Source organism: Tenrec ecaudatus, chromosome 4 (genome assembly GCF_050624435.1).
Source record: "Tenrec ecaudatus isolate mTenEca1 chromosome 4, mTenEca1.hap1, whole genome shotgun sequence".
NCBI classification, from domain to species: Eukaryota; Metazoa; Chordata; class Mammalia; order Afrosoricida; family Tenrecidae; genus Tenrec; species Tenrec ecaudatus.
The window spans coordinates 9,180,170-9,205,084 of NC_134533.1; the positions used below are offsets into that span (position 1 = coordinate 9,180,170).

At 61.2% G+C, this 24,915-nt stretch overlaps 1 protein-coding gene across 2 annotated transcripts in view; it reads left to right on the top strand.

Annotated features, from left to right (window-relative positions):
- The window catches only part of MACROD1 (mono-ADP ribosylhydrolase 1), a 158,781-nt gene extending 134,402 nt beyond the window's left edge, over positions 1-24,379 (top strand). Inside the window, exons 4-11 of one of the 2 annotated variants that reach the window (XM_075548021.1) lie at positions 11,700-11,729; positions 23,015-23,131; positions 23,369-23,490; positions 23,589-23,619; positions 23,726-23,799; positions 23,905-23,986; positions 24,070-24,100; positions 24,251-24,379. In XM_075548021.1, coding sequence (XP_075404136.1) covers positions 11,700-11,729; positions 23,015-23,131; positions 23,369-23,490; positions 23,589-23,619; positions 23,726-23,799; positions 23,905-23,986; positions 24,070-24,074 — 461 coding nt within the window. In that variant the 3' untranslated portion in view covers positions 24,075-24,100; positions 24,251-24,379. The remainder of the gene's footprint in view (positions 1-11,699; positions 11,730-23,014; positions 23,132-23,368; positions 23,491-23,588; positions 23,620-23,725; positions 23,800-23,904; positions 23,987-24,069; positions 24,101-24,250) is intronic. The other variant, XM_075548020.1, reaches the window with a different exon arrangement.
- Positions 24,380-24,915: the final 536 nt, after the last annotated feature.

Here is a 24,915-nt window from a genome sequence, read left to right on the forward strand (position 1 = left end):
TGTCCCCGCAACGGGCTCCCACACCCCAGGGCAGCTGAAGATGGCGCCTGGGGCCAGTGGGAGTCGGAGAACAAGCTGTCTTGAACCAGGGTCCCCTCACAGTGTCCTGGTCCTGGCTTTGCAGAAAGTGGGGAGAGGGACCAAGGAGGACTGATCCTGGAATCCCTCACCTGCTGGGCCCAGGTGCTCCAAGGGCAGGAGAGTTAAGGAGAGAGAGTGGGCTACAGTCCAGGGCAGGGGTGGGAGCAGGGGCTTGCTCAATGCCCTTAGGCCGGGTCCAGGTGCTCTGGGCAGCCAAGCCTGGCAGGTTGAGTTCAGAAGGATGTTTCCTGTGAGCAGGGGAAGGTGCTGTGGCGGAGGGGGAGGGGAGAGGGCGGCGCTCCATCAAGGGGAGGGGTGATGATGAGGTTGCTCAGCAACCGTCAAGCTGCTGCTGTTGCTGCTGCTGCTGCTGCTGCCTTAGCTGCCTTGGCTTCCTCCAAGGAGGGATTCTTAAAGAGCCGAGCAGAAAGGCTGGGCCTTGGAGGGGCTGAGGCACGGCCTCGCATACCAATGGCAGCCCAGGGGCCTCCCCCTCCCTCCTCTGCCCTCCTTCTGCCTCTTCTTCCCTCCTCCTCCCGCCATCCCCCTCCTCCTTGGAGGATGGAGAGGATGCGCTGGAGTCCTGCCCCATGGGGACAAAGCCTGAGAGGAGGAAAGGTGCTCGCCCAGGCCAGGCGGCCACTAGAGCAGAGGGGTGCCCTCAGCTCTGGGGTCTGAAATAGGCAGGAGACAGAGACAGGCCCTCCCCCTCGCCTGCCCCCATGCATCTTCCTGTGGGGGCCCTGATTGTGTGGCCAGGCACCGTGTATGGGCACCACTTCCTGGGCTGAGCGGCCTGCAGCTTGCCACCTCCAGGCCTCATGTCCTGAGGGTCCGAGGACCCTGCACAGAACCAGAGCGCATGGTCGCCCTGCAGCGTTTCAGAGGCTGGTGGTATTCACTACTGGGCCTGAGCCCTCTGCCCTCCAGGATCACTCTGGGCCCGTGTGAGGAAGCCATTCCTGGTGTCCGACTTAAGTTCCCTGGGTAGCCAGCCTCCCGTCTGTCCTTGACACCATCTGGTACTGGGAAAGTGACGGCAGGTCAGGTCTCAGCTCTGTGGCTTCCCTGGGCCCCTTCCCCCCAGGGCCTCCCATGAACCACTCCACTAGGAGGGGCTTGGCCTAGGTCAAGGGTGCCTGGCTGAGAATAGGTGGCCTCAGAGACTCCCTCGAAGGGCCAGGGCACAGGTGAGCATCCTCCCAGCTTCCTGCAGAGGGGGACACAGTAGCGGGGGGCTGTAAGGGCCAGAGCCACCTCTCCTCTCCAAGTGCCCACCCACTGGCCCCAGTGTCCCCTCTGATCCGACCCTGTCCCCAGCTCCTCTGATGGGTCCTTGTGGGCTCAGCAGTGTCTGTCCTATCTGGTGTCCCCCAACTCACCCTCCACCCCCATGTACCACCCCCACCCCACCCCCTGGGGCTCTGAGGAGGCTCTCTCCAGATGTCAAACACCCCCCCCCAATTGCTCCTAGCTCCAGCACCTGCCAGGGGTTCCCATGGTCCTGGAAGAAGGATCAGGTGCTCCTCCCCCTCTGCAGAACACCCCCATTCCCCCCACAGCTTGCCCTCTCCTGACACACACCCCAACCCTGTGGTCAGATGAAGCCCAGTCTGTGTCTCTGGAATGGATGGATAGTCTAGGAGCAGCTGCATGTGTGTATGTCTGCGTGTCTGTATGTGTGTGTCTGTATGTGTGTCGCTGTGTATGTCTGTGTGTCTGTATGTGTGTGTCTGTATGTGTGTCGCTCTATATATGTCTGTGTATCTGTATGTACATGTGTGTCTGTGGGTGTCATCTGTGTTTGTATGTGTGTCTGTCTGTCTGTGTTTGTATGTGTGTGTGTCTGTCTGTTTGTATGCCTCTATGTGTGCATGTACCACCAGCCAGGTCCAGCTGGGAATGGGGTCCCTTCCCCTGGGGTGATCATGGAGACCTCCTGGAGGAGGCAACTTTGCCCCTGAGGCCTGAAGAATGAGGAGGAGGAGGAGGTCTGGAGAGAGATGGAGGGAGCTGGGGACCAGGTCAAGGAGCCAGAGTGTGCAAAGGCCCTGAGACATGAAGGGACCTGAGCCAGACATGCGTGAAGAGGAGAAAGGGGGCCTGGACATGGAAGTGCGGGGAGAGGGGCAGAGCGTGGGAGCGGCATGAAGGGAAATGGGGATTTGATGCTCGGTGGCACGGGGGCTATCTGTGAGCTCTGGGAGGAGCAGTGACATGATCTAATTTATATTTTAAAGCAGTCATCTGAGCAGCCACTTTGGAAAGCAATCTGCAGCAACGGGAAAGAGGTGCGCCGGCTGCAGGCCCGGCTTCACTCCCGGGCATATTGAAAATCAGAATTAAAAAGGAAAAAAAACACTTGCTGTCCGAAGTCTGGCTCTTAGCAACCCTGCAGGACAGACAGAACTGCCTCGCTGTACATCTTAATGGAAGCTGTTGGCCACATCTTCCTCCCGAGCAGCTGCTGGGGGTTCACACCACCACCCTTCCAGTTGGAGGTGAGCGCTGAGCCACTGGGCCAGCAGGGCCTCCTGGGCATGGGCCCACAGAAAGGCCAGCACAGTGTGCGGCCCCTGCAGCTCTTCCGGGGAGACAAGAGGGGCCACACGTGGTCTTGGGGGGGTGAGGGAGCCATAGAGGAGTTTGGGGATGGGGTGTCACCCACCTGGAATACTACGCAGCAGGGGAAAGGGCAGATTGGAGGACAGCAAATCAGCATGCTCAGGGACGGTCTGCAGGAAAGCCAGGGGCGTTTCCTGCCAGTCCAGGGCAGGGGCAACTTCAAGGGGGAGGGGATGCCAGTGCCATCTCAGAGGACATCCACATGGCTGACTGTGTGCCCCTCAGGCCTGGCCATGGTGGTGCGCTGTCCCTCTTCCCGCCACTCCCACCAGTGCGGCCTGCTCCCCAGGTTTTAGAAGAGTCTGTAGAGGAGACAGACTGAGCTTCCCGTGGGAGCGCAGAGAGGACAGGGGCTGCTTCTGAAAGCCAGCCAGGGAAGGCCCTGGGGTCCTCACGGTCCAGTCCACGGTCAGGTCAACTGAACAGGGGGTGGGTAGGGGGCAGACCGGGCCAGCTAGTGCTTCCTCCCCGACGCCACGGGGCACCACGGGCCCCAACAGCAGCCACGCTGGCTACACCGGCACTGGTGACACGGGGCAAGGCGATGGCAGGGCAGACCAGCACCTCGCTGACAGGATGCTCCTTGGACGTGAGGGGGGTGATGTGTTCTCAGGAGAGAGCAGGGCATGGTGCCTGGCAGAGGGGAGGGGCAGCGAGACAGAGGAAAACGCTCCACCTGGTGGAGTGGTCAGGACGGTGAGGAGGGTACAGGCTGGGCAGGGTCTCGCTCTGCTGTGCACGGGGTTTCAACGAGCTGCAGTCCACTCACGAGCACCTGACCACAAGGGCTCAGGGCAGTCACCCTGCCCTGCTGCAGTTGACAGCAAATGAAACTGTACATGCACACAGACATGCAAAAATACATCTACGTGTGCGTATGGTGTCGCATATACTCTACATACGATAAGTACATATAGTATACACACACTATATATAAGCCAGTTTATACAGTATATAAACGACATACTATAACCTACATATATAAACTATGCATTTCAAACTATATATACTGTAAATTATATATATGTATATATATATATAAATAGAGAGAGAGAGAGACAGGAGAGAGAGCACCCAGGTGGTACTCCTGGGTAAACGGCAGGCTGCTAACCACATGGTTGGTGGTTCAAACCCACCAGCTGCTCCCAGGGAAGCAGATGAAGCTGTCTGCCTTACGTAAAGATTTACAGCCTCAGAAACTCGAGACAGGGTCGGAATCAACTCAGTTGCAGCGGCTTTCATTTTGGTATGTGTATATGTATGAAACGTTTAAATCCCCAATGACTGGGGAAAGCCATGTGGGGCAGCCCCCTGTGGGGTAGGGGTGACAGCCTGGCACCGCCGTGGGGAGGGGGTTTAGCTCAGGGCCTTGTCCGCTCCCCCACCCCACCCCACCCCCCGCCCAGCAGCCTGCCTGTTCCCCGGCCAGTGTCTTCCTATTAACCCACCCGTGGTTTGTCTCCCCTGGTTTTCGACTTTGAGAAAGAAGCCTGAAGCTCAGAGAGGGCAAGGGGCTGCCCAGGGCCACCCAGGGAGCTGGGGCAAGAGCCTGTGACCCCTTCTGCATCTTGGGGGGGGTGGTACTGCCTCTTCTGACCCCACAGAGGGTCAGAGGGTCCTTTGACAAGTGCCCCCCCACCTGCAGCCTCTACACATTTCCCCCTCACCCAATGCAGCACTGCCGCCGCCCCTCACCCCACTCAGGGCTCCCCTGGGCCCCCACCCCTCACTCCTGCGTGGATGGAGGCTACCCGACTGGCTGGGGCCCAAGCCATCTCCTGGTAATTGGGTTTCAGGGATGCTTATGGTTATGCTAATGAGGGGACAAGACTGGAGTGACTCCTGGGGGAGGGGAGCAGAGGGAGTTGGGGTGGGGGGGACCCAGAGGCAAAATCCAATCGGGCTTGCTCACTGCCAAGGCCCGCCCCCTACCTTGGCCATTCCCTCCCTCCCGCTCTCCTTCCTGCCTACCGCCGCTGGGGGGTGGGGTGCCCTTCTTCCCCCCCTCTCGAGGGGGTGGGGTGTGATCAAGGAGCCCACCCACGGGAACACTTGGCCTGGCGCCTGGCTGGGAGAACTTTATCCATAAATGCATTATTAACTCTTCTTCCTTTGGATTTTTTTGGTTTGGGTTTTGTTTTGGGTTTAAAGTCTCCCCGGCCTGCTGGAGCCGTGCAGGGGCCCTGAGTCTGTGTGGTGAGCTCACGGTGACTCACCCTGGCACTCCACGCCTGCTGCCTCTCTCTCTTCTCTGGGTTCCCCCATCTGGGGCAATGACCCTGAACTTCTTGCATAATGAACGCCGCCCCCCCCCCCCACCGGGAGGTGCCCATTTGGCAGGGATCTTCTGCTTCCTGTGTTGGGGGCCCAGCTTGGAAGGGGGGGGTGCCTGGCCTGGAGGCTGGCTATGCCCGGCTGGTTCCAGGCTCCAGAGAGGAGCCGGCCAGGCAGGGACAGAGCCCCGGAACGGAGGCAGGAGTGGAGGAAACGCTCACAGCCAAGTAACCTACTTTGAGCTTTAGATGGCTGACTGGGCCGCTTTTGTAGGGAGAAGGCGAGGGGTGGGGGTCGGATGCTGAGGGGCAGAACCAAGGGAGGAGGGCCTGGTAGGGATGGCCCTGGGTGAATGGGCCCTAAGGGGCAAGCCCAGGCTCAAGGCTCAAGGCCCCTGCACGGTCCCCTTTCCCCGATTCACGGGGCACTGAAAGAAGAGGGGACCAGACGTGGAGCCAGTGGGAAGGAAGAAACAGAGGGCCCAGCTGGGGGTGTACCGCTCCAGGGAGGGCTTGCTCAGGGAAGGGGAAGTGAGGGACTCAATCCTGGAAGCATACAAGCTGATGCTGGCCCAGCCAGAGGCTTCCGTAGCCCGGGCTCTGGCGTGAGACTCGTGGGGTTCCCACGCTGTGTGCACCCTCAGGCCAGGTACTTCTCTGAGCCTCAGTTTCCCCATCTGTAAATGGGGGCCGAGGGTGTGTGTGTGTAGATGCTAAAATGGTCCATAGCCAGTGCCAATAAGCTGGAGCCCCCTCCCCTGCGCAGCCAGGAGGGCAACGTGTCCAGGAAGCCTCCTCCCTCCCTTACCCCCTCCCTCCTCCCTCCTCGGAGGACAGTGGCCTTGGCCCAGGGCGGGGGACAGAGCTTGTCAAACACACCAGCACTTCCCCAGCTTGAGATGCCTTTGAAGTCGCTTGTTTTATCTTCCAGCATTCAGCATGTTTCACATTTTACTCCATCTGTGGGGCGTTCTAATCTTGAGCATGTTTTCAGCGAAGCCCCTGAGTCACACAGACGGTGGGGGGAGCGTGGGGGAGGGGCCCGCAGGAGAGCGATTTCCCAAGGACAATCCCCCCTCACTGGCGCCCTGTGGGCTGGGACTGTGGGCAGCCAGGCGGCCAGCAAGTCACCGAGCCCCTCCGCCCCAGGCACTGTGCCAGCACTAGGTAGCAGTCACCCTAGGGCTTCAGACCAGACATTCAGGGGGCCCAAGAAACCCCAAAGCATCAGGAACTCTGAGAAGGACCACCTGGCCCCCCTCCAGCCACCTCATCGGAATCCAGGCTGTTCTCCCGAAACTCAGTCGCGTTCACCTTCCGTGGCGCCCACTGCTCATCACTCTCACACACACACACACACACACACACACACACACACACACACCTCAGCCACTTCGGCCTCTCCTGTGTCTCAACCTCAGACCCACCAGTCCTGCCCCTACCTCAGGGTTTCTGCACACGTCCCTGCCCCCTCTGCCTAGGATGAGCACCTCATGGTACCCCTCCTTCCAGCCAATATGCCCCCCCAACTCGCCTCACTTTCTCTCTGGTAGAACCTCCTGGGGGGCTCCCAGTAATGCCTGCTCAAGTGTATTTTTGGCCTGTGGTTTCCTGACTGCCTCAGCCTAGAGAGGCCGCCAGTGCACACCCGCACCTGCCACTTGGTATGACTTGATGGCACCTGCTGTGTCTGGATCGCACAGCATGACTTGATAGCACCTAGTGTGACTTGATGGCATGTAGTGTGACTGATGGCACCCAGTATGACTTGATGACAGCCAACCCAGTATGACTTCATGACACCCGGTGTGACTGGACAGCACTTAGCGTGACTTGATAGCACCTGGTGTGACTTGTCGGCATCTGGTGTGACTTGTTGACACCTGGTGTGACTTGCTGGCATGTAGTGTGACTGATGGCACCCAGTGTGACTTGATGCCTATGTGCCAATGATAGAGAGCTGAGGTCTGAGCTGGGGGGAGGCGGTGGTGGGAAGGGCTGAAGGATTTGAGGGCCTGGCAGGTGGCTGCCGAGTGAGCAGTGGGCAGGGGACACTGGGGGTCACGCCTGCCTCAAGGTTACCACTGTGCCAGCACGACCAGACTCCCCCGGCTGGGAACCTGCTCAGCACTTTCCTGGGTCAGTGGCTGGCCTCCCCCAGCCCAGCCTCTTGGGAGGAGTTACCCTGTCAGGGAAGAGCCTTCCAGTGGCTTCTACAAGGCCACGCTGCCGCAGAGGAGGGCTGGGCTCACTGCCCGTGGACCACCTTGACTGCCCTCATACCTCCACCCCATTCTGCGCCAACCCCGGGTCCCCCCACCCCCAGCTGGAAGCAGGCTTCTCTGCAAAGCCGGTCGAGAACCCGGGGGTCAGAGCCAAGCTCTAACCTGTACCCCTGGGGGTGGGGGGGTCTCTGTGGGCTTAACCCAACCCAGCACTCATTCTGTCACACCCCAGGGGTGCTGCCTGCTAGGGATGGGGAGACTCAGCCTTCTACCCTCACACAGCACAGCTGAGAAGCGAGGGTCTGCCCCCACAAGAAATGCTGGCTGGGCTGCCATGGGGCCTGGTAAGGGGGGCAGCCAGCCTGTAGGAGACCCCTGGGATGAGGGGGTGGGCAGGCTTGAGGTGGGGTTTGACTGAGGCAGAGCTGGAGAAGAGGGCAGAGAGATGAGGGGAGCAGGCAGTAGGGCCCGGCAAGTTGGGGTGTGCAGGGGAGGGGGCATGGTTCTTTAGCCATAGAATAGGGGGCTTTGCTGCTGTTCCTAAATCCCGGCAAGTGGCTCTGACCCCTAGTGACACTGCAGGACAGAAGAAACCTGCCCCTTCATCAATGTCATTTTGCTACTATCATGAATCAGGTGACCCCTGTGAAAAGGTTTTTTGACCCCCCCCAAAGAGGTCGCGACCCCAGGTTGAGAACCGCTGGCATAATGGGTGACGGACTGGCCCACTAGTCCCAAGGTCAGCAGTTCAAACCACCAGCCTCTGCTCGGGAGGATGCTGAGCCTTTCTGCTCTTGTCAGGGTGTAGTCATGGGGTCCCACAGGGCAGTCCCGGATGGTTGGGAGCTTGGATTGGGATGTGCATTTACAGAAGTGGACTGCCGCCCTGTTCTTTCTGGGACAGCAGCTGGTAGGTTTGAACGCCCAACCTGCCGTACCACCAGGGCTCCTCAAGGGGACCTTTAGAAGCTGGGGGTCGACTAGACCCCGCTCAGATGGACCTGGGAGAAGCTCCTCTCCGGGCCACAGTGCTCGTCTGTAAATTGGGTTCATCGCAGCACTTCCTGCGCTATTGCCTCATCAGCAGCTTTGCAGGGGCAGCGCACGGCCACCCCCCACCCCCCAGCCGGGGCCCAGGCACTTCCAGGGCTACCTTTTCTGAATAAACGAATTAATTAATTAAAGACGGCATTTTCTGACTTGGTTGGCATAAAGACAAATATACTAATACTGTACTGTTCCATTTGAAAGTCCATTCATCTCCCCGCGGGCCCCCCTCCCCAGTTTTAAAAGGAATGGCAAATTCCCCCATGGGCCCCGAGTACTTCAGTGGGGGCTGCAGGACCACGTCTCCTATGCACAGTGGCTAGGTCGGAAGTGGAAGCTGGTCTTTTCCCAGCGTGATGCCTGGACAGGGCAGGAGGGCGGGACTGCTTGGGGCAACTGGAAGAGGAATCAGGTCTGTGTGCCCCCCGGCTTCCTCCCCTCACCCCCTTGAGGGCAGCTCCAGTCACTGGGCATGGGCTGGCATGAAGCGAAAAGGCAGCTGAGAGTGTGACTGGGGTGGTGCCACCTTGGTCCAAGGACTTCTTCCACCAGTGAAGACAGCTGCCCTGCACGTGGGGCGTGCCCCCGTCCCTGCCCCAGGGCAGTGACCACACGGCAGCTCTGCCAGGATCTGGGGCACAGACTGAGGAGTGGCTAGACCCTGCCCACCAGGGCTGGGCCATCAGGGCTGGGGCAGAGGAGGGGCTGAATTCCTGGACCTGAGCAAGTGTGCACTGAACAAGCAACTGTGAGGTGTCAGGGAGGCCGGCCTGGGCAGAGCTGTGGGAGCCTGGGAACCCCAGCCCCTTGGCCAGTGAATGCCGTCTGAGGACAGCAAGCTGGCAGTGACTCTCCACCAAGGTTTCAGGCCAGGTCATCCAGCCCAGTAAAGTGTGACACAACACAGCCATGGGCAGGCAGGCAGGGCACTACAAGGCTGAGGAGCCAGCTTCCAGAGCAGGACCAGGCCACCTGATCTCCCAGAACCTCCTCCCTGGTTGACCACAGCTTCCTGGCGTGGCTGGCTGAGACCCTCCTAGGGGGTCAAAGACTCTGATTCACTGGGGCTTGCTGGGATCCTATGGGTGGGGCTTAGAGTTGGGTCCAGTGCTGGGCCTGCCACCAGCCACCCACACCCTCAGCAAGGAGGGAGGGGACAGGGACTGAGAACACGGCCCAACTAACCGCTGTGTCCTTAGCACAGACTCCATTTCTCCCACTCCCTGTCGCTCCGAGAGCCTCAGTTGCCTCATCTGAAAAATGGGCTGATATCCACTTGTGCTTTAATATCACAGACTGAGGGGGTGGGCTGTGATTAGGGGAGCCATGGGAAAAATGGGGACCATAGGGCCCAGGCAGGAGGGGAGGGAAAGGGCCAGCCAGGGGCTGCTCACAGCTCACTGTGCTGGGCACTGGGAGCCCAGAGCTGCCCTGCTCACTCGTGTCCATTGGTTGGTCTCCTGACCAGTCGTCAGTCCATTCCCTATGGGGGCACTGCGCGGCCAAGCATGGAGGGCGGCTAGAGCAGCAGGGCTGGGGAAGGACCACCACCCCCTGGAGCCCTACCCAGGGGACCCCCCGGACATAAGGAGAGGGGGGAGGCACTGCGGTGCAGCTTTCAGGTGGGGAGGGGGCAGAGGGGTATACGCGGCTCCTCTCTTCGGGGCCACACCTGTCCTTTCCCACCGGTGACAGATGACAACCTGGCCTGCCCCGCCTGCTCCCTGGAGAGAAGGTCTTATGGCCCCATACCCTTCCCTCCGGTAGCTGGGTGGCTGGGTGGGCATCAGACCAGCTCACCCCAGGCCCCTCAAGCAGGCAGGCCACCCACGGTGGGATCGCGGGTGCCGGACAGGCAGGCCAGGCCTGGCGCCTCCCTCCAATGGGGGCCTGCAGCTCGGCAGGTCAGTGCCCCCTCCCCTCCCCTCCCCTCCACGGCACACTGCCAACCCATTTGGCACCGTGCCCTCTTTGAGCCAGAGCCAGTTCGTTTGTGGCCAGTGTTAATTAAGAGAGAGAGGTGATGGAGGGAAGTGGGGGGCCATGGAGGGCAGCTTCCGACAACCGCCAGGACTGCCTCACGGGCCGAAGGGGCCAGAGCTGGCTGCGGGCCAACCTGAAAGGCCCGCGGTGCCCCGTGGGCATGGGGGTGGGGTGGGGCGGGGCAGGCTGTCACACAGACACACACACATGCGTCAGACTGTACCCAAGTGGGCCAGGTTTGGAGGAAGGCCCCAACCCTGGCCAGGGGACAGCCTCCCTCAACAGTCCCTCAGACAGTCTGTCTTAAGGCCCGCCTGCTTCATGGACCAGCTTTGGGGTCTGACCCCAGTCTGTCTACACTGCTGTTCCACTCACCCTGAGCCTCAGCTTCCTCCTCAGGGAGCAGCGAGCAAGTACCCAGCTGAGGGTCCCCTTTGGCCAAGGGCAGAGCCCGGCTCCTCGGCCACCCTCGCTTGGCCTCCTAAATCCAGAGCCAGGGGTCTCCGCGCTTCACACCTGGGAAGCTCACTCGCTGCGGCCACCATCGCCGCCACCCCAAGCCCGCTCCCCCGCTGCCTGCCTGCAACCCCCCAGCAGCACTGCTTTGGGAGCCCAGCCCTTGCCTCGCCTCTCCATCTTAATTAGCCGCTTGTGTTAATCTCACAAGTAACGTGGCAACTTGCAGGCCTGGGTTTTCGGGCGGTGGAATTAATTATTCCCCAAGCAAAGAGCTGTCAGCTCTGGGACACCAGCCACTCGGCGCGGCCCCAACACCACTTAGCGGCGTCCACAGCTTCCGCGTGACACCAGGTCCGGCGGCCCGGAAGTGGCCCCACCGGGGCTCCCAACTCAACGCCAGTCCCCCCCCCCCCCACTGCTTCAGGCCACAGGACTCGCGAGGGTGGGAGGTGACAGCGCTGTGTGAGGGGACACAGGGCTGAGACCCAGTGGTCCCCGCCTCCACCCCCACCCCAGGCAGCCCCTGGACCACCTCACTGCCAGTCCCCAGTTAGCACAGGGGGCCTGCGCAGACAGGACTGGGGGTCAGGCCGTCCATGCAGATTTGCATCCCCACAGACGTGCATCCTGCATCCAAAGCAGAAAGCCAAACTCTGCCCTGGAGTGGAGGCCGACTCACAGCGCCCCCGTGGGGCAGGCTAGAACTGAGACCGTAACTGTCTGTGGGCATAGTAGGCCTCGTCTTCTCCCTGCAGAGAAGCTGGTGGTTTGGCACCGGGAACGTGGGGGTCACATCCCAGGGCCCCAGCCTGGCCTCAGCTCTGCCCTGGCTGGACAAGGGGCTCTTGGCAGGTGCTGGGGCAAAGAGATGCCTCGCCACCTCAGCCCCACCCATGCCCACAAGCCCACTAGGAACTCACTCATGGAGAGTCCCCTCCCCTGTACCCCCCCCCCCGGCACTGGCCCCACACCTGACTGACCGGCCTCTCTCTCTTGTCTCTTGCAGCCAACAGCTCCCTGCTCGGAGGTGGTGGTGGTAAGTGGACGTCTCCTGCTGTCCGGGGGGTGCGGGCCAGCCACGGCCAGTGCGTGCTTCTCCCACTGGACACCTGTCCTCCTACCTCTGTGTCTGTCCCTACCTGACCCCTCCCCCTGCACATCTACTTCCTATCCGTCCCCCTCTCTGCAAGGGGACTAGACAGGTCACTCACCCTCTGGTCTCCTGGTCTGTCACTGGAGGTCGGGGCTCCAGGGAGCCTGAGTGGGACTCGGCTGCGCCTCAGTTTCCCCATCTGAAGGAGCAGAAGCTTCATCTCCGCCCTGCCAACAGCCCTTGAGGCTGGCCTTGCCCAGAACTGGTCACTGTGAGGCAGGGGTCCCGGCCTGGCCAGGCTGGCAAGGGGGCAGAGCTCAGGTGGGCCGCAGAGTCCAGCCGGTGCCAGAGGGCAGGGGGTGTACCCTATACCCCATGCCCCTCCGCTGGCCAGCCTGCCCTGTGGCACCAGCCCCCTGCCCCCTCCCTCGCTGCCTGCTCAGCCCCCGCTGTCTGTGAGCAGTAGGGTGATTGGTGAGCTGGAGGCCAGAGGTTAATGCGCCGTCGGATAAATCCCAGGGGGCCGTGTTTACGGCAGCGGTGGCGGGGCCCAGGCCAGGTTTTAAAAGGGGGAAAAAAATAAAAGGGGCAGAGAAGGTCAGAAATAAATAAAAACCCGGTGTTCTGAGCTGTCGGGGACAAGCCAGGATGCGAGGGGGCTGTTTGTGGTTTGTGACTGGAGTGTTTGCCCTCCCCCCTCCCTCCAGCTGCCTGTGGAGGTCACAGCTCCCTGGGCCTCACAGATGGGGGGGGGGGCGCTGCTGGGGAACTTCTCCTTGAAGCCCATCCTTTGAAGGGACGCCAAGGCCCCAGGGGACTGGACCTCTGCCAGGCTCTGCCCACTGTCTCCCCTTTCCTCAGTTCATTCATTCATTCATTCATTCATTCATTCATTCATTCATTGACCAGTATAAGCACCCGCACTGTAGATTCTGAGCCCTCGCCGGCGGGGGCGGAGGGGTTGGGTTAGCACCAGAGCTGGGATGGACAGACTCTTCGGGGCCCTCACTGACGGGCCGCTGTGATTTCTTGACCAGGGACAGTGTCACCGCTGGGCTGGGCTGGGCTGGGCTGGGGACAGATACTCCCAGGTGGTCATACACAGGGTATTACGTACCGTGATGGGGGGAGGCTGTCTCAGAGCTGGGACGGGACAGGAACTTCAGGGCCCTCACACACAGCGTGAGTGTATCATGATGCGTGGGGCGACACGGAGGCACTGGGAGAGCTCAGTGGGAAGCCACTCCCAGATGTGGGCATTGGGGAGGAAACTTCTGGAAGGAGGCAGTGCCTGGGACAGGAGAGGCCGGCCAAGGAGCACGGGAAGGGTATGGTAGCCAGGGGGATGGCCTGCCAGGAGGGAAGGAGCCCTGTGAGGAGGGGGTGGGTGGTGAGAGACATCAGAGGGTCAGCAGGACTTTCTGCTGGAAGAGCCTCTCTCTGGGTCTTTCCAAAACTTGGGGCTGGAAGACATAGGTCAGCAGAAAGGCCGGTTGTCACCCCTCTTTCTTCTACTCAAGCCTCTACTGGGGCTCCCCCCTCTGTCAGGGCCAAGACCAAAGACTTCATGGCGGCCCACCAGCTCCCCAGGCACCCCCGGACTCTCCTGTACACCCCCAAGCACACACACGCACGCACGCACACACACAGCTCCTCTCCTGCCTCAGGGCCTTTGCACATGCTGTTTCCTCAGCCTGCAATGCGCTTCCTCCAGGCAGCCACGTGGCTGCGTCCCTCGCCTCTTAAAGGCTGTGTCTTTATGTCACCTTCTCCCTCAGCTGCAGGAGCCCTGGTGGCACAGTGGTTACACGTGGGCTAAGCTCTGAAAGGTCGGCAGTTGGAAACCGCCAGCTGTTCCTTGGGAGAAAGGCGGGGCTTGCTACTCTCATGAAGAGTCACAATCTTGCAAGCCCTTAGGGAGAGGCCTCCCCTGTCCTGCAGGGTCGCTGTGCAGTCTAGTGAGACTTGGGTTTTACTCTCCCTGCCCACACACCAGCGCCAGTGAGACTGGCACGCACCAGCCTCTCCTACTTTTTTTAAAAAAAAATCGTTTTATGAGGGGCTCATACAACTCTTATCACAATCCATCCATCCATCCACTGTCTAGGCCTCTCCTACTTCTAACCCATCATTTGATGGTTAGTTACCCAGACGGTTGCTTGTCTGTCTCTTGAGGGCTCCAGGGCAGATGGTGTCCCCAGGCCCTAGCCCTGATCACTGCCTCAAATCAAGTCTGTGCTGACTCATGGTGACCCTACAGGACAGGGCAGAACTGCCCCTGTGAGTTCCCGAGACGGTAACCATGTAAATAGAAGCGCTGTCTCTCTCCCATGGAGCGGCTGGTGGTTTCGAACCGCCGACCTTGAAGATCGAAGCCCAATGAGTAACCCCTTGAACATAGAGCAGGTGCTCAGTGAATGATGTTGAACGAGCCAGTGACCTACGGGAGCCTCACACCCCCACCTCCTTCGAGGCCACAGAGGTTTCAGACAGAGCGGTGGCTTCGTCCATGGCTCTGTAACCTCACTCTGGGAGGTCAAGGGGCACCTGCTCTGGCCCCTTGGTGCCCATGCCCTTGGTGGTGGGAGCTGGGAGGCAGTGGGAGCCCCCACGCCCTGGCCTGACTGATAAGGAGATGGATGGAGAGGGCCGGGACCTGAGAGGAAGTGGGCCCTCAGTCCAGCCTCTTAACGCGGCCAGGATTTATGGAGCTGCCTCCGTGCTCGCCAGCCAGGGCTGTCGCTCCGCTCATGTGCTTGGAAAAAGGTGGCAGGGGGCGGGGAACCACGAGGAGGCTAGTGGGGGCTGGTGACGCCTGGGCTGGAATGGAGAAAGGGCTTGGTCAACGCCACCCCACCCCCCTATTGCCACCATGCCCTCTGCACCCTGCCCTCTGTCACCCCCCGGCCTATCCCACCCTAGACCCCTTTGAAGGACCGACCCTCCCAAGTGGGTGACACCAGGTGCCTGCTGACTCTGCCCGGGTCAATCTAGTCTCCCCATGGAGCTCCTGAGGTCCCTCCCTCCCCTGGCAGAGCTTCAGGCCTCTAGTCACCCACCTATCCACTCACTCTGCTTTCAGCCCAAAAAGCCACCCACCCATCCATCCACCTGCCCGTCCATTCACCTACTCACCCATCCATCCATTCACTCACCTATCCACTCACTCCGCTTTCAGCCCAAACAGCTACCCACCCATCTATCCACTCACTCACCCACCCACTCATCAGTCTCCACCCACCTATCTACCCAATCACCTGCCCACCGACCCACTCACCCATCCATCCATTCACCCATGACCTATTTACCTTCCCACAACCACCCACCCACCTACTCACCCACCTATCCCTCCCCACTCCCCACTCCACATACTCCGCAGCCCTGACAGGCAGCTGCAGTCCAGGGCACTCAGCTCACACACATTACGCATGCATCTTTGACTGCCTGGCTCTCCCGCGACAATCAGCCCTCCCCGAGAACAGAGTCCTAGGCCCTAACTTCAACCCAGAGGCCCAAGGGGACTGAAGGGACATAGAAGAGCCTTAGACCTAGGAGGCTGCCTTGCCCTAAAGATGGGCCCCCTCTCCCCTATTCCTGCCCCAAGGTCAGCCTGAGTAGAGGCTGTCCAGGCACCAGAACCACAGGTCTCAGTGTTGTTCTCAAAAGAGATCTGTTTGGTAGGAGGGGACATTTGACTTGGGTCTTGAAGGCTGAATAGGAGTTCACCAGGGCCAGAAGGAACAAGACATCTGCCAGGTGAAGGGCCGGGCAGTGTCCATCCCTGGGGCCCTCCCACTCTCTGCCTCCCACCCTTGACTGGCTAGATGATGCTGTTTTGTGAACCCATCTGCCATTGTTCAGTAAGGAGGGAGGCGGGCCCTAAATCAGGAGGAATCGACAGGGCCCCGACTCTCCCTCCGGTTTATTAGGACTGAAATGTTTATTCGGCGAGGAGGAGCGGCTTTCTTGCCCAGATTTGTGCGCTCTTTTTCAATTACCCCGCGTCTTTCTCTGCCACTTCTGCACTAAAGGGATAATAAATGTATCGGAGCGTTTCAATTATTCATCTAAATCATGACTGCGCCTGCCACGGCCGGGCTCCAGTGACAGATTAATTCAGGACGGCCTGCTTCCGCCAGCGTGGCCGCCATCTCCACTCCGGCCTGGCCAGCGCCTCCTCGATCCTCCAGGGGATGAATGGACACATAGGTCAGGCCTGCCCCTTCGACTTCTCCGCACGTGTGTGTGACCTGCATGTCCATGGATCCCAGGTGTCTCGCTGACCCTAGCTGTTTGTGGGGGGCCGGCGGCGAGCCTGGCACTGCTCAGGGCTCAGATTGTCCTTTGTTTGGGGGACACAGCACACCCAGTGTGGGCAGACCCTCTGAGCATGTCTTAGGGGAGGAAGCTGATGGGAGAGGCATTTGGTATTTCCATAAGGGCTTCCAGAGTCCGGTTATCAAGTGGGGCTGGCAGGCCATTCTCTCTCAGTCAGACACCAGATGCCTCTTCCTGGTGGCGTAGTGATTACAAGCTGAGCCCCTAGCTATGAGGTCGGCAGTTAGAAACCGCTAGTCACTCCCAGAGAGGAAGAGGCTTTCTACTCCTGCAAAGGATCAGACTCGGAAACCCACAGAGGCAGTTCTACCAGGTCGTATGGGGTGCCCGGGGGTTTGGCTTTTGTTGTTGATGTTGGTCCCCCGGGCCCAGAGCCCCACATCCCCAAGCTATCTTTGCTCATGGCCCGGACGTGTGTCCCAGACCCCACCGCAGTGACACCCACGAGGGGCGGAACCTGGGACCCTCTCCTCACACTGGCCCCCTTGACTCTCAATCTCTCTCCCTCCCACTCACTCACTCACTCACTCTGTCTCCATCTCAGCTAGTCTCTCATTTCCCCTTGTGTGTCTCTCTCCGATCAAGTCTCTCACTTCATTTATATCTCTCCTTCTTACTTCTCCATGCACGTATCTCCCCGTGTGCAAGTCTCTCTATGCATGTTGTCTCTCCACGTGCGTCGTCTTAACATGCGTGTCATCCCTCCATCACGCCATCTCTCCATGCGTTCCATCTCTCCACGCATGTCATCTTAACATGCGTGTTGTCTCTCCGTGCACGTCTTCTCTCCACGTGCATCTCTCCCTCATTTCTCTTGCTGTTTGCTTTTTACTTCCTCTCCTTCCCTCTCTGAGTCTTGCTCGCCCCTCTCCCTCCTGCCCCTCCCTCCCTCCCTCCCTCTCCCCCCTGCCTCTTCCCCCTCTGCCTCTCCCCAGCCCGCCTGCCCACCCACCCACCAGCTCTGCTTTGCTCACGAAGCCTCAGCTAGGCAGTCAGACTCCCAACCCTGCTCCACTCTATCTGCCATCAACCAGCTGCTAATCCGAGATTGCTTCCGGGACCGCGGGGAAACTGCTCAGCGCTGGCCGCTCCGATGGCCTCCATAGCTCCTGGCTCCCTCACCCTCTGGGGGCCGGGCCAGGTGGGGCTGAGCGCACTGCACCCCCTCTTTCCCCGGGCAAGACTGGATTTCGAGAGAAGCAGATGATCCCTGAGAGCTCACCCAGCCAGTCCAACACCTCCTCTGAGCGCCCACTGCATGCCAGGCTCAGGCCAGTGGGGCTACAGAGAAGGGAAGGGCGGGCTGGGCAGAGGGGACAGAAGACCGTTCAGGCCACGTGCCGCCCTGGCTCACCTTTCCACCTGGATGGAATACATTGCCTCCCCACCCCACCCCATCTGACTCCTACCACAGGGCCTTTGCACTGGCTCATCCCCTGCTGCCTGGAACCCTCCTCCCCCATCTGCCCAACACCCAGGGCCCTGCTCAGACTGCTCCAATGGCACCTCCTCTACACCATTCCCACGCCCACTCCTCCCATGTGTCCTGCCCTCTGGCCAGTCGGCTCTTCCTGTGCCGTCTGTCAGTCCCCGCCACATGTCAACCTCTGCTCATGAGGTTTGGAGCGAGGAGGGGGGCTTAGGAGGCCAAGGCTGGACAGACTCAGAGGGCCTCTGTGTGCCGAGCTGGGGGTCTAGGATTTCATCTCATGGATGCCTGGGAACCTGGGAGGTTGTCTGAGCTCAGGAGTGACACGCTCTTCCCCAAGCAAACACAGCTGGCTGCCAGGACCGCCCTACTACCACTGCCTGAGCAGGTGACCCATAGGACAGGGACAATGATTGTCAACTGTGTGCACTTGGTGGCTGCAGGCCCGCTCCTCCGCTCAGGCCCACAGCCCTGGGGGATGCATCCTTACCATCTCCAGTGAGCAGATGAGTAAACTGAGGCACGAGACCCCTGGAGCTGACCTGCTCCTCCTCCCACTGCCAGCTGGCTGGGAGTGATGGGAGACTGGTCGCTCGCATGGCCGCCTGGTGGGCCAGGGCTCACCCCCAGCAGGCAGGATGCCGCCAAGCCCCTGCCTGCAGCTGCCACGGGGATTTTTAATAACGGGAGTGATTTTTGCATGATGAATGAGGCACCGCCGATGTGTACATAATGAAGCCCTAATGTTTTCAAATCCCCATTTAAGGAGCTGATCTCACCCCATAATGAATTTCAGATCACATCAAGGCGCTGCCGTCCATCCGTCTTCTCCCTGGGGCGTCCACCTGCCCGGCTCCCCCAGGACCAGGCCTGGGGAGGGTGGGCTCTGCGGCCCTAGCGGGTGGGGCCCAGCCTGGCACCCAGTGAGGCCAGCGGGTTTGTTGACTGAGTGGCTGAAAAGGAGTGGCCAGAGCCCCAGCTGGAGCCTGGGAGGCAAAAAGGGGCAGGTGAGAGGCAGAGGGTGGGAGGTGTCCCGGCCCCTGGGGTGAAGGTCATTTACCAGGTTTAGTGGGCAAGGTCTTTCCTCTGCAGAGTTGGGGCAACTGGTACCTTCTCACAGACTTGGTTTCCCCATCTGCTCAGGAGCCAAGCTTCTGATAGGAAAGCCAAGACTGTGTTGGAGGGGCCCCAAGGGATGACTGGGGGTGGAGGCTCCCAGCTTCAGGGCCAGCACGGCAAGGACCTCCAAGTGGGGGGTGGTCCCGGGGCCCCAGACCTCTGCTCCGTCTCCGCCCTCCCTCAGGGCCTCCTGAGTTCTGTCCCTGCTCTGTCCAGGAGGGGAGCGAGGCCTGGCAGTGGGTCTCCAGCAAAGGAGGTCCTCAAGAGCATGAAGGGGGCTGGGGCCTTCGCTGGGGGAGTCGATGGCTGAGTCTCAGTCGCTCCACCTGTAAAAGGGGGTGGTATCCAAAGTCTCTTCCTAAATGCCTGTGGTGGATGGGGAAACCAAGGCACGGAGAGGAGGTGGAGGAGCTGGGGCAGGCTGTGCAGGGAGGTGCCTCTGAGAGCTGCCTCCACCTGGTGTCCCACGGAGCCGGATCCCCTCAACCCCAGTGAACTCAGGAACATGAAAGACTGGGGGTGGAGACACGGCCCCTCCCCTGCCCACGACCACACCACCCACCACTTCCCTGCTTTGGGGATGGGGAGGAGCAGGAAAGCCAGGGCCCGGGGTGAGGCTTCCCAGGACTGCTGGCCGTAGACAGTGTCTTTTTGCCCTGAGCCGCTATGATCCCTCATTTCTACAGAATTGGGGGGTGGGTTATGAAGAGTGACATGGGTCATGGACAGGTCACTTCATCCCTTTGGCTACTGTCTCCTCACATTTCTGGTGGAGAACAGCATTTCCTCTTTCCCAGGCCCTACCCAGAATGCCTCAGCCCTCCCCACCACCCCGTGTGGGTCTCAGAGGCTAAGGGGCTCGCCCTAAGCGACCAGCCAGACTGTGGCAGGCTTATCTAGGAATCGAAGCCCCGAGAAGGGGAACACGGGAATCAGCCCCCTTGGACGGTGGGGGGTGTGGATGAAGAAGCCCCACCTCAGGGCACTCTGCCCTCTGGCCATGTCCCAGCTGCCCCTCGTAGACCAGGCCACAGGCCTCCTCCTGTTCCTGTAAATAATTAATTAGCCCCTGCTTGCTTGTTTGTTTAGCATGAGGAATGCTCCCCCACTGAGATGCATTTATTGCTGAATAAATTTAAATATCTAATCTTTGCTTCATGAATATTACAGCACCCTAAATAGCGGCCAACACATCCTAATCGCCTGGGTGAGATGGCCCCCACAGGAATCAGCCTGCTTTCCGCCTCCGAGGCTCTGTCGGGGCCACTCCGGACCCCTGGCCATCTGGCCTGGCCCACCGGGGCCTGGCCCAGGGCTCCCTCAGCCCTCCCCACCTACCTTCCACAACACTGTGGTTGTAGCTGTCTGTCTGTCTGAGAACCAGGGATCCTGATGGGAGGGTTGCTGAGGTGGGGCCTGGCTGGATGGGGGCAGCGGCCAGCCCTGAAGGAGGAGCTGACCAGGTGACAAGAGGCCCCTGAAGTGCCGACAGGAGCCAGGCTGCAGGGCCCCTTGGCAGGATTTGGAGGAGGTGGAGCAGACACGAGGGTGGGGAAAGGTTCCGGGGGTGGTCCTGGGGGAAGCAGAGTGGCTAGACCTGGGAGCCCACCTTCCTGGCTTTTGGTTGTGACCTGCTCAGGGGTGATTTCTTCCTCTCCTAAGGCACTGCCTTTGGGTCCCTGCTGACCCACGGCCACCCTGTGTGTTCCTTCAACCCTAAATCAAAAAGCACACAGCCATTGAGTGGATTCGGACCCTTAGCGGCCCTAGAAGAGAGGGCAAAACTGCCCCTGTGGGTTTCTAAGACTGTCACTCTACGGGAGTCAGAGCCTCGTCTTTCTCCCGAGGAGCGGCTGGTGGTTTTGAATTGCCGACCTTGCAGTTAACAGCGGTGTCTCTTCCTCTCGGCTCAGCTACGAGGACCTAACCGCACAGCTGGTGCAAGGGCCAGTGGGGCCGCTACGATGATGCCGGGTGGAGGGGGATGAGTGGAGAGGGGGAGTGGAGGGGCCTGAGGAGAGGGGGAGCCTTGGCCTGACACCTGCGTCTTCAGTTTTCCCCCAAATGGCCCCAGCTTTCCTGCTGCCTGTGGGTGAGGCAGGTGCTGAGTGGCTGGGTAGCCAGAGACCAGGTGTGGCTGTCGGGGGTGGTGCAGAGAAGGGTGTGTCAGCTAGGTGTACGTGTATGTCCAGGCCATTTCCCCACAGGTGGCTCCAGGGTCAGGTGGGGAGGAGGGATGTCCAGGGTTAGGTGGGGAGGAGGGAGATGTGGCTCTCAGGAGGGGCCCCAGGGAGCTCCCTCCTCCTGTCCCCTGGGCTGTCCGCCAGTTCAGAAAGGGCAGGATTGGGGTAAGGGTCGGTCAAATGACTCTCACACAATGTGGGTCCACAGGGTGGCCCTGAGTGACTAGGGCCAGCAGGGCTGGAAGGATGTCCACTGGGAATTGGGGGCTGGGAAAACCATGGGGCTGACATGTGAACACGGGAAGGAGAAAGACAGCCAGTGGAGGGCAGGGGGGAGGGGCAGGATGGAACCTCAGTGGCAGGGCCAGTCTGGGCTTGTCATTGCCACTGGGACAGGCCCGGGAGTCTGTGTGAGGTGAACTGCCCCCTGGCCCTTGCCTACAAATCAGTCACATGGCCTGAGCCGTTTGGACATGGTGTGGGTGTGGGTGTGGGTGTGGATGTGGAGGGGAGGGGGAGTAGCAGGAGGCGGTGGCCTCCAGCCCAAGACCTCTGGGAGCCCTGATCCCCCACCCCCACTGCGTGCCCCCAGGTCAGTCCCAAAGACCTGGCTGCAGGCCTGCTCACTTCTCCAGGAAACATTAAGTCCCAGAAACGGCCTTCTTGCTGAGCTCCACTTCCGCAGGGACCTCACAGCCGGGCAAGGTCGCCAGCAGGGCAGTTCATGCGGTGCCAGGAGACAGCACACAGCCCGGTGCCGAGTAGCTGAGACCACAGGGGGGGCTGGTCCAGAAGAGCGGCACCCCCTGCTCACCCCTCCACCTGTGCACACCATGCCGCAGCACAACCCTCTCAGCACACGTTCATGCTGCCTGCCACTCCGCCCTGCCATCAGGCCACCTTCACCGAGGCAGGAGCCGGTTGAGCCCTGAGAGCAGATTCTCTGGGGCCCCACATCGCAGAGGAGCCAACGAAGGCCTGGGGTCCCACCGCTGGGTCTGTGGCACTGGGATTTGGACCCAGCTGATGGTCACCAGTAAGCCCCACCCAGGACAGACACCTGAGGCACCGGTCTGTGCACCGACCCTCTGCCCGTGGACTGAAGGAGGCTGGGAGGGAGCCAGTCCCAGGGCACTCCATCCCTGACACCTTAGCCCTCCCTGGGATGTTTGGGAATGAGTCACACACGGAATGAGGGCTGGGACTGACCAGCCCCAAGAGCAAAGGGCAAGATGGAGGGAGGGTGTGCCATGAGCCCTGGACCTGTGCCAAGGCATTGGAAGGGGGGATACTGCCGGAGACAGGGCCTCAGTTTGTGCCTCTCTGCAGTGGGAAAACGCTGTCTGCACTGGCTGCCCAGCCTTGGTGGGTGCCCGCCAGGAACTGCAGGTCTGATTGGCACTCTGGCTCCTCCCCTCAGTCTGACTTGCCTGGAACCTGCCGGAACAGCCTCTCCAGCCCTGGCTGCTGCTTTCTAGCTTTCTGACTTGCCTGACTTGTTTTTCTGGGTTCGGGTCCCCAGGGTCTCTCAGGAGGCCTGGGAGCCACCCTGGATACGGATAAACAAGCCCAGGCCCGGCCCCAATTAAGGTGGTTAATGAGGCTGCTTGTTATGGAGCAGGGCTGCCGCGCCCAGAGACACCTGGGCTGGGACGCAGGGACGCGGGCAAGCGGGCAAAGGGCCCAGATGCCAGCTCCGATCTGCTACTTCTAACCAAGAGACCTCAGTTTCCTCCCCTGGAAAGCGGGCCCGATCCGACAGGGTGCCTGAGGTCGCTGCCGGCCGGGATCAGTGGGCGCAGAGGCTCCAGCTGGGAGGGCGAGCAGCTCGCTTGGGCTCTGGCTGCACGGGGAGCCCGAGGAGGCGCCCCCCCGCCCCCCCCCCCCCCGCGGCCGGGAGGGAACCGGCGGGCTGTGCTCGCCCCCTGCCGACAGGCAGCAGCACTGCCCGCTTGGGCCCGTGCCACCCCCTGCGCCTGGCTCCCCCAGCTGCGGAACCTGCAGAGCCTCTTCAGGGTGGCGGGGTTGCGGGGGTGACAGGCTGCAGCCGCGCCAGCGAGGGCGGGGCTCCGCGGGGCCTGGTCTGGGCCTTCTCAGGCCGGGCCTCAGCCGCCCCTGGGGTGCGGGGAGGCCCAGGCTAACCTCCTCCCGCCCCGCAGTGGACGGCTGCATCCATCGGGCCGCCGGGCCGCTGCTGACTGACGAGTGCCGCACCCTGCAGAACTGCGAGACCGGCCAGGCCAAGATCACGGGTGGCTACCGGCTGCCGGCCAAGTGTGAGTCGGCTAGCCCGCATGGTGGGGCCCGTCCGCGGGCTGGGGGCACCGGGCCTGCTGGGCTCTCCTAACACACCGGGATGCGGGTGGGGAGAACCAAGCCAGCACACCCAGTGCCTCGGCCAGACCCCAACACGGGGTGGGCACGTGAGGGGGTGTTGCACAAACTCGGCCCATCCTAGGCCTGGGGCACACGGGCAGCGTCCTCCCCCAGGCCGACCTGATTGTCACCCGCAGATGTCATCCACACGGTGGGGCCCATGGTCCACGGTGAGCCCAGTGCCAACCAGGTGGCCGAGCTCCGGAGCTGCTACCAGAGCTGCCTAGCCCTGCTGTTGCAACACAAGCTCCGCTCAGCGGTGAGGGGCCGGGGCCAGGGCCAGGGCCAGGGCCAGGGCGGGGAATGTGGCCCATGCTCAGGGGCTCACTGTGCCCCCATCCCCTCCCCGCTCCCCAGGCATTCCCTTGCATCTCCACCGGAGTGTTCGGTGAGTAGGTCTGCGTTGGGGTGGGACCTGGCCTTGCAGGAGGGGGGCACGTCCCTGCAAGTGGGTGTACCTGAGCCCCCCTTCCCCCACTTACTCCCCCTCCCAGGCTACCCCAACGAAGCAGCGGCAGAGGTGGTGCTGGCCACCATGCGGGAGTGGCTGGAGCAGCACAAAGACAAGGTGGGGCCAGGGCAGGCAGGGCGAGGGTAGCACCCACTTGGAGCACCCCCAGGAAGGGTGCAGCGGAGCCCAGAGGTCCCACCTGGCTAAGCCCCTGCCTTGCAGGTGGATCGGCTGGTCATCTGCGTGTTCCTGGAGAAGGATGAGGGCATCTACCAGCACCTGTTCCCGAACTACTTCCCTGCGGGTACGTTGGGGGGGGGCGCCCAGACAGCTCCATCCACCCCCCACCCCCACCCCCGCGGGTCCTCACTGTCCTCTGCCTTCCAGCCTGATGGCCGGATGCCCTCCCGGCTAGGAGGTAAGCAGGGCCTGGCAAACAGGCTGCCCACCAACTAACACGCTGGCCGCTAACACGCACCCGAGCTCACCCTCATGCACCAGAGGACGGGAGGCGGGAGGGGGCTGGGGGAATGTGAGTGGTTGCTTTCTGACCTCTGCACCCCTTCAGATCCACCAGGGCCTGCAGAACCCCGCTCCCAGCTCTGAGAAAGGTCGCAGATGACGCAGCAGGGCCTAGCCACCCACCTGGGCCCTCAGTCCCCTAATAAAGATCGCCTTGTTGCCGCTCTCACCCTCACCATCTGCTCCGCGACTGACTGGGGTGGGGGTGGGGGTGGGGTGGGGGTGGGCAGAGGCATGGACGCACAGGCAGGCAGCAGCACTTCCATTTATTGAGGCCTGCCCCCAAGGAGCTTACAGCCTGGGGCCACGCCGCGCCTAGCATGTGCGGGGGAAGGGGTGAGGGAGTGCAGAGACCAAGCAGGGAGGTGCAAAGCAGGCACAGGCTGGGGGGTGGGGGGCACTGCCAAGCCCTGCCCAAGCTTGGGGCTACACCTCCCCTGCCAAGGCTGGCACTACATTGGGTGCACTGGGAAGGGGGAGTGGGATGGAGAACAGCTTTCCTGCCTACCCTGAGCCAGGCCCTCTACTGGGGATCTGGTCCCAACCATGCGGCCCCCAGCAGGGGGCAGAAGCAGGGGCTCTCCAGCCAGGGCAGCAGTGGGGAGGCAGGCCGAGGTGAGAGCCACTGGAAGCCTGGGTGGCCCTAGGCCCCCCAACTGCAGGCCCCTAAGGAGGGCAGGGAGGCTGGTCCGACAGTCTCAGGGAACCCGA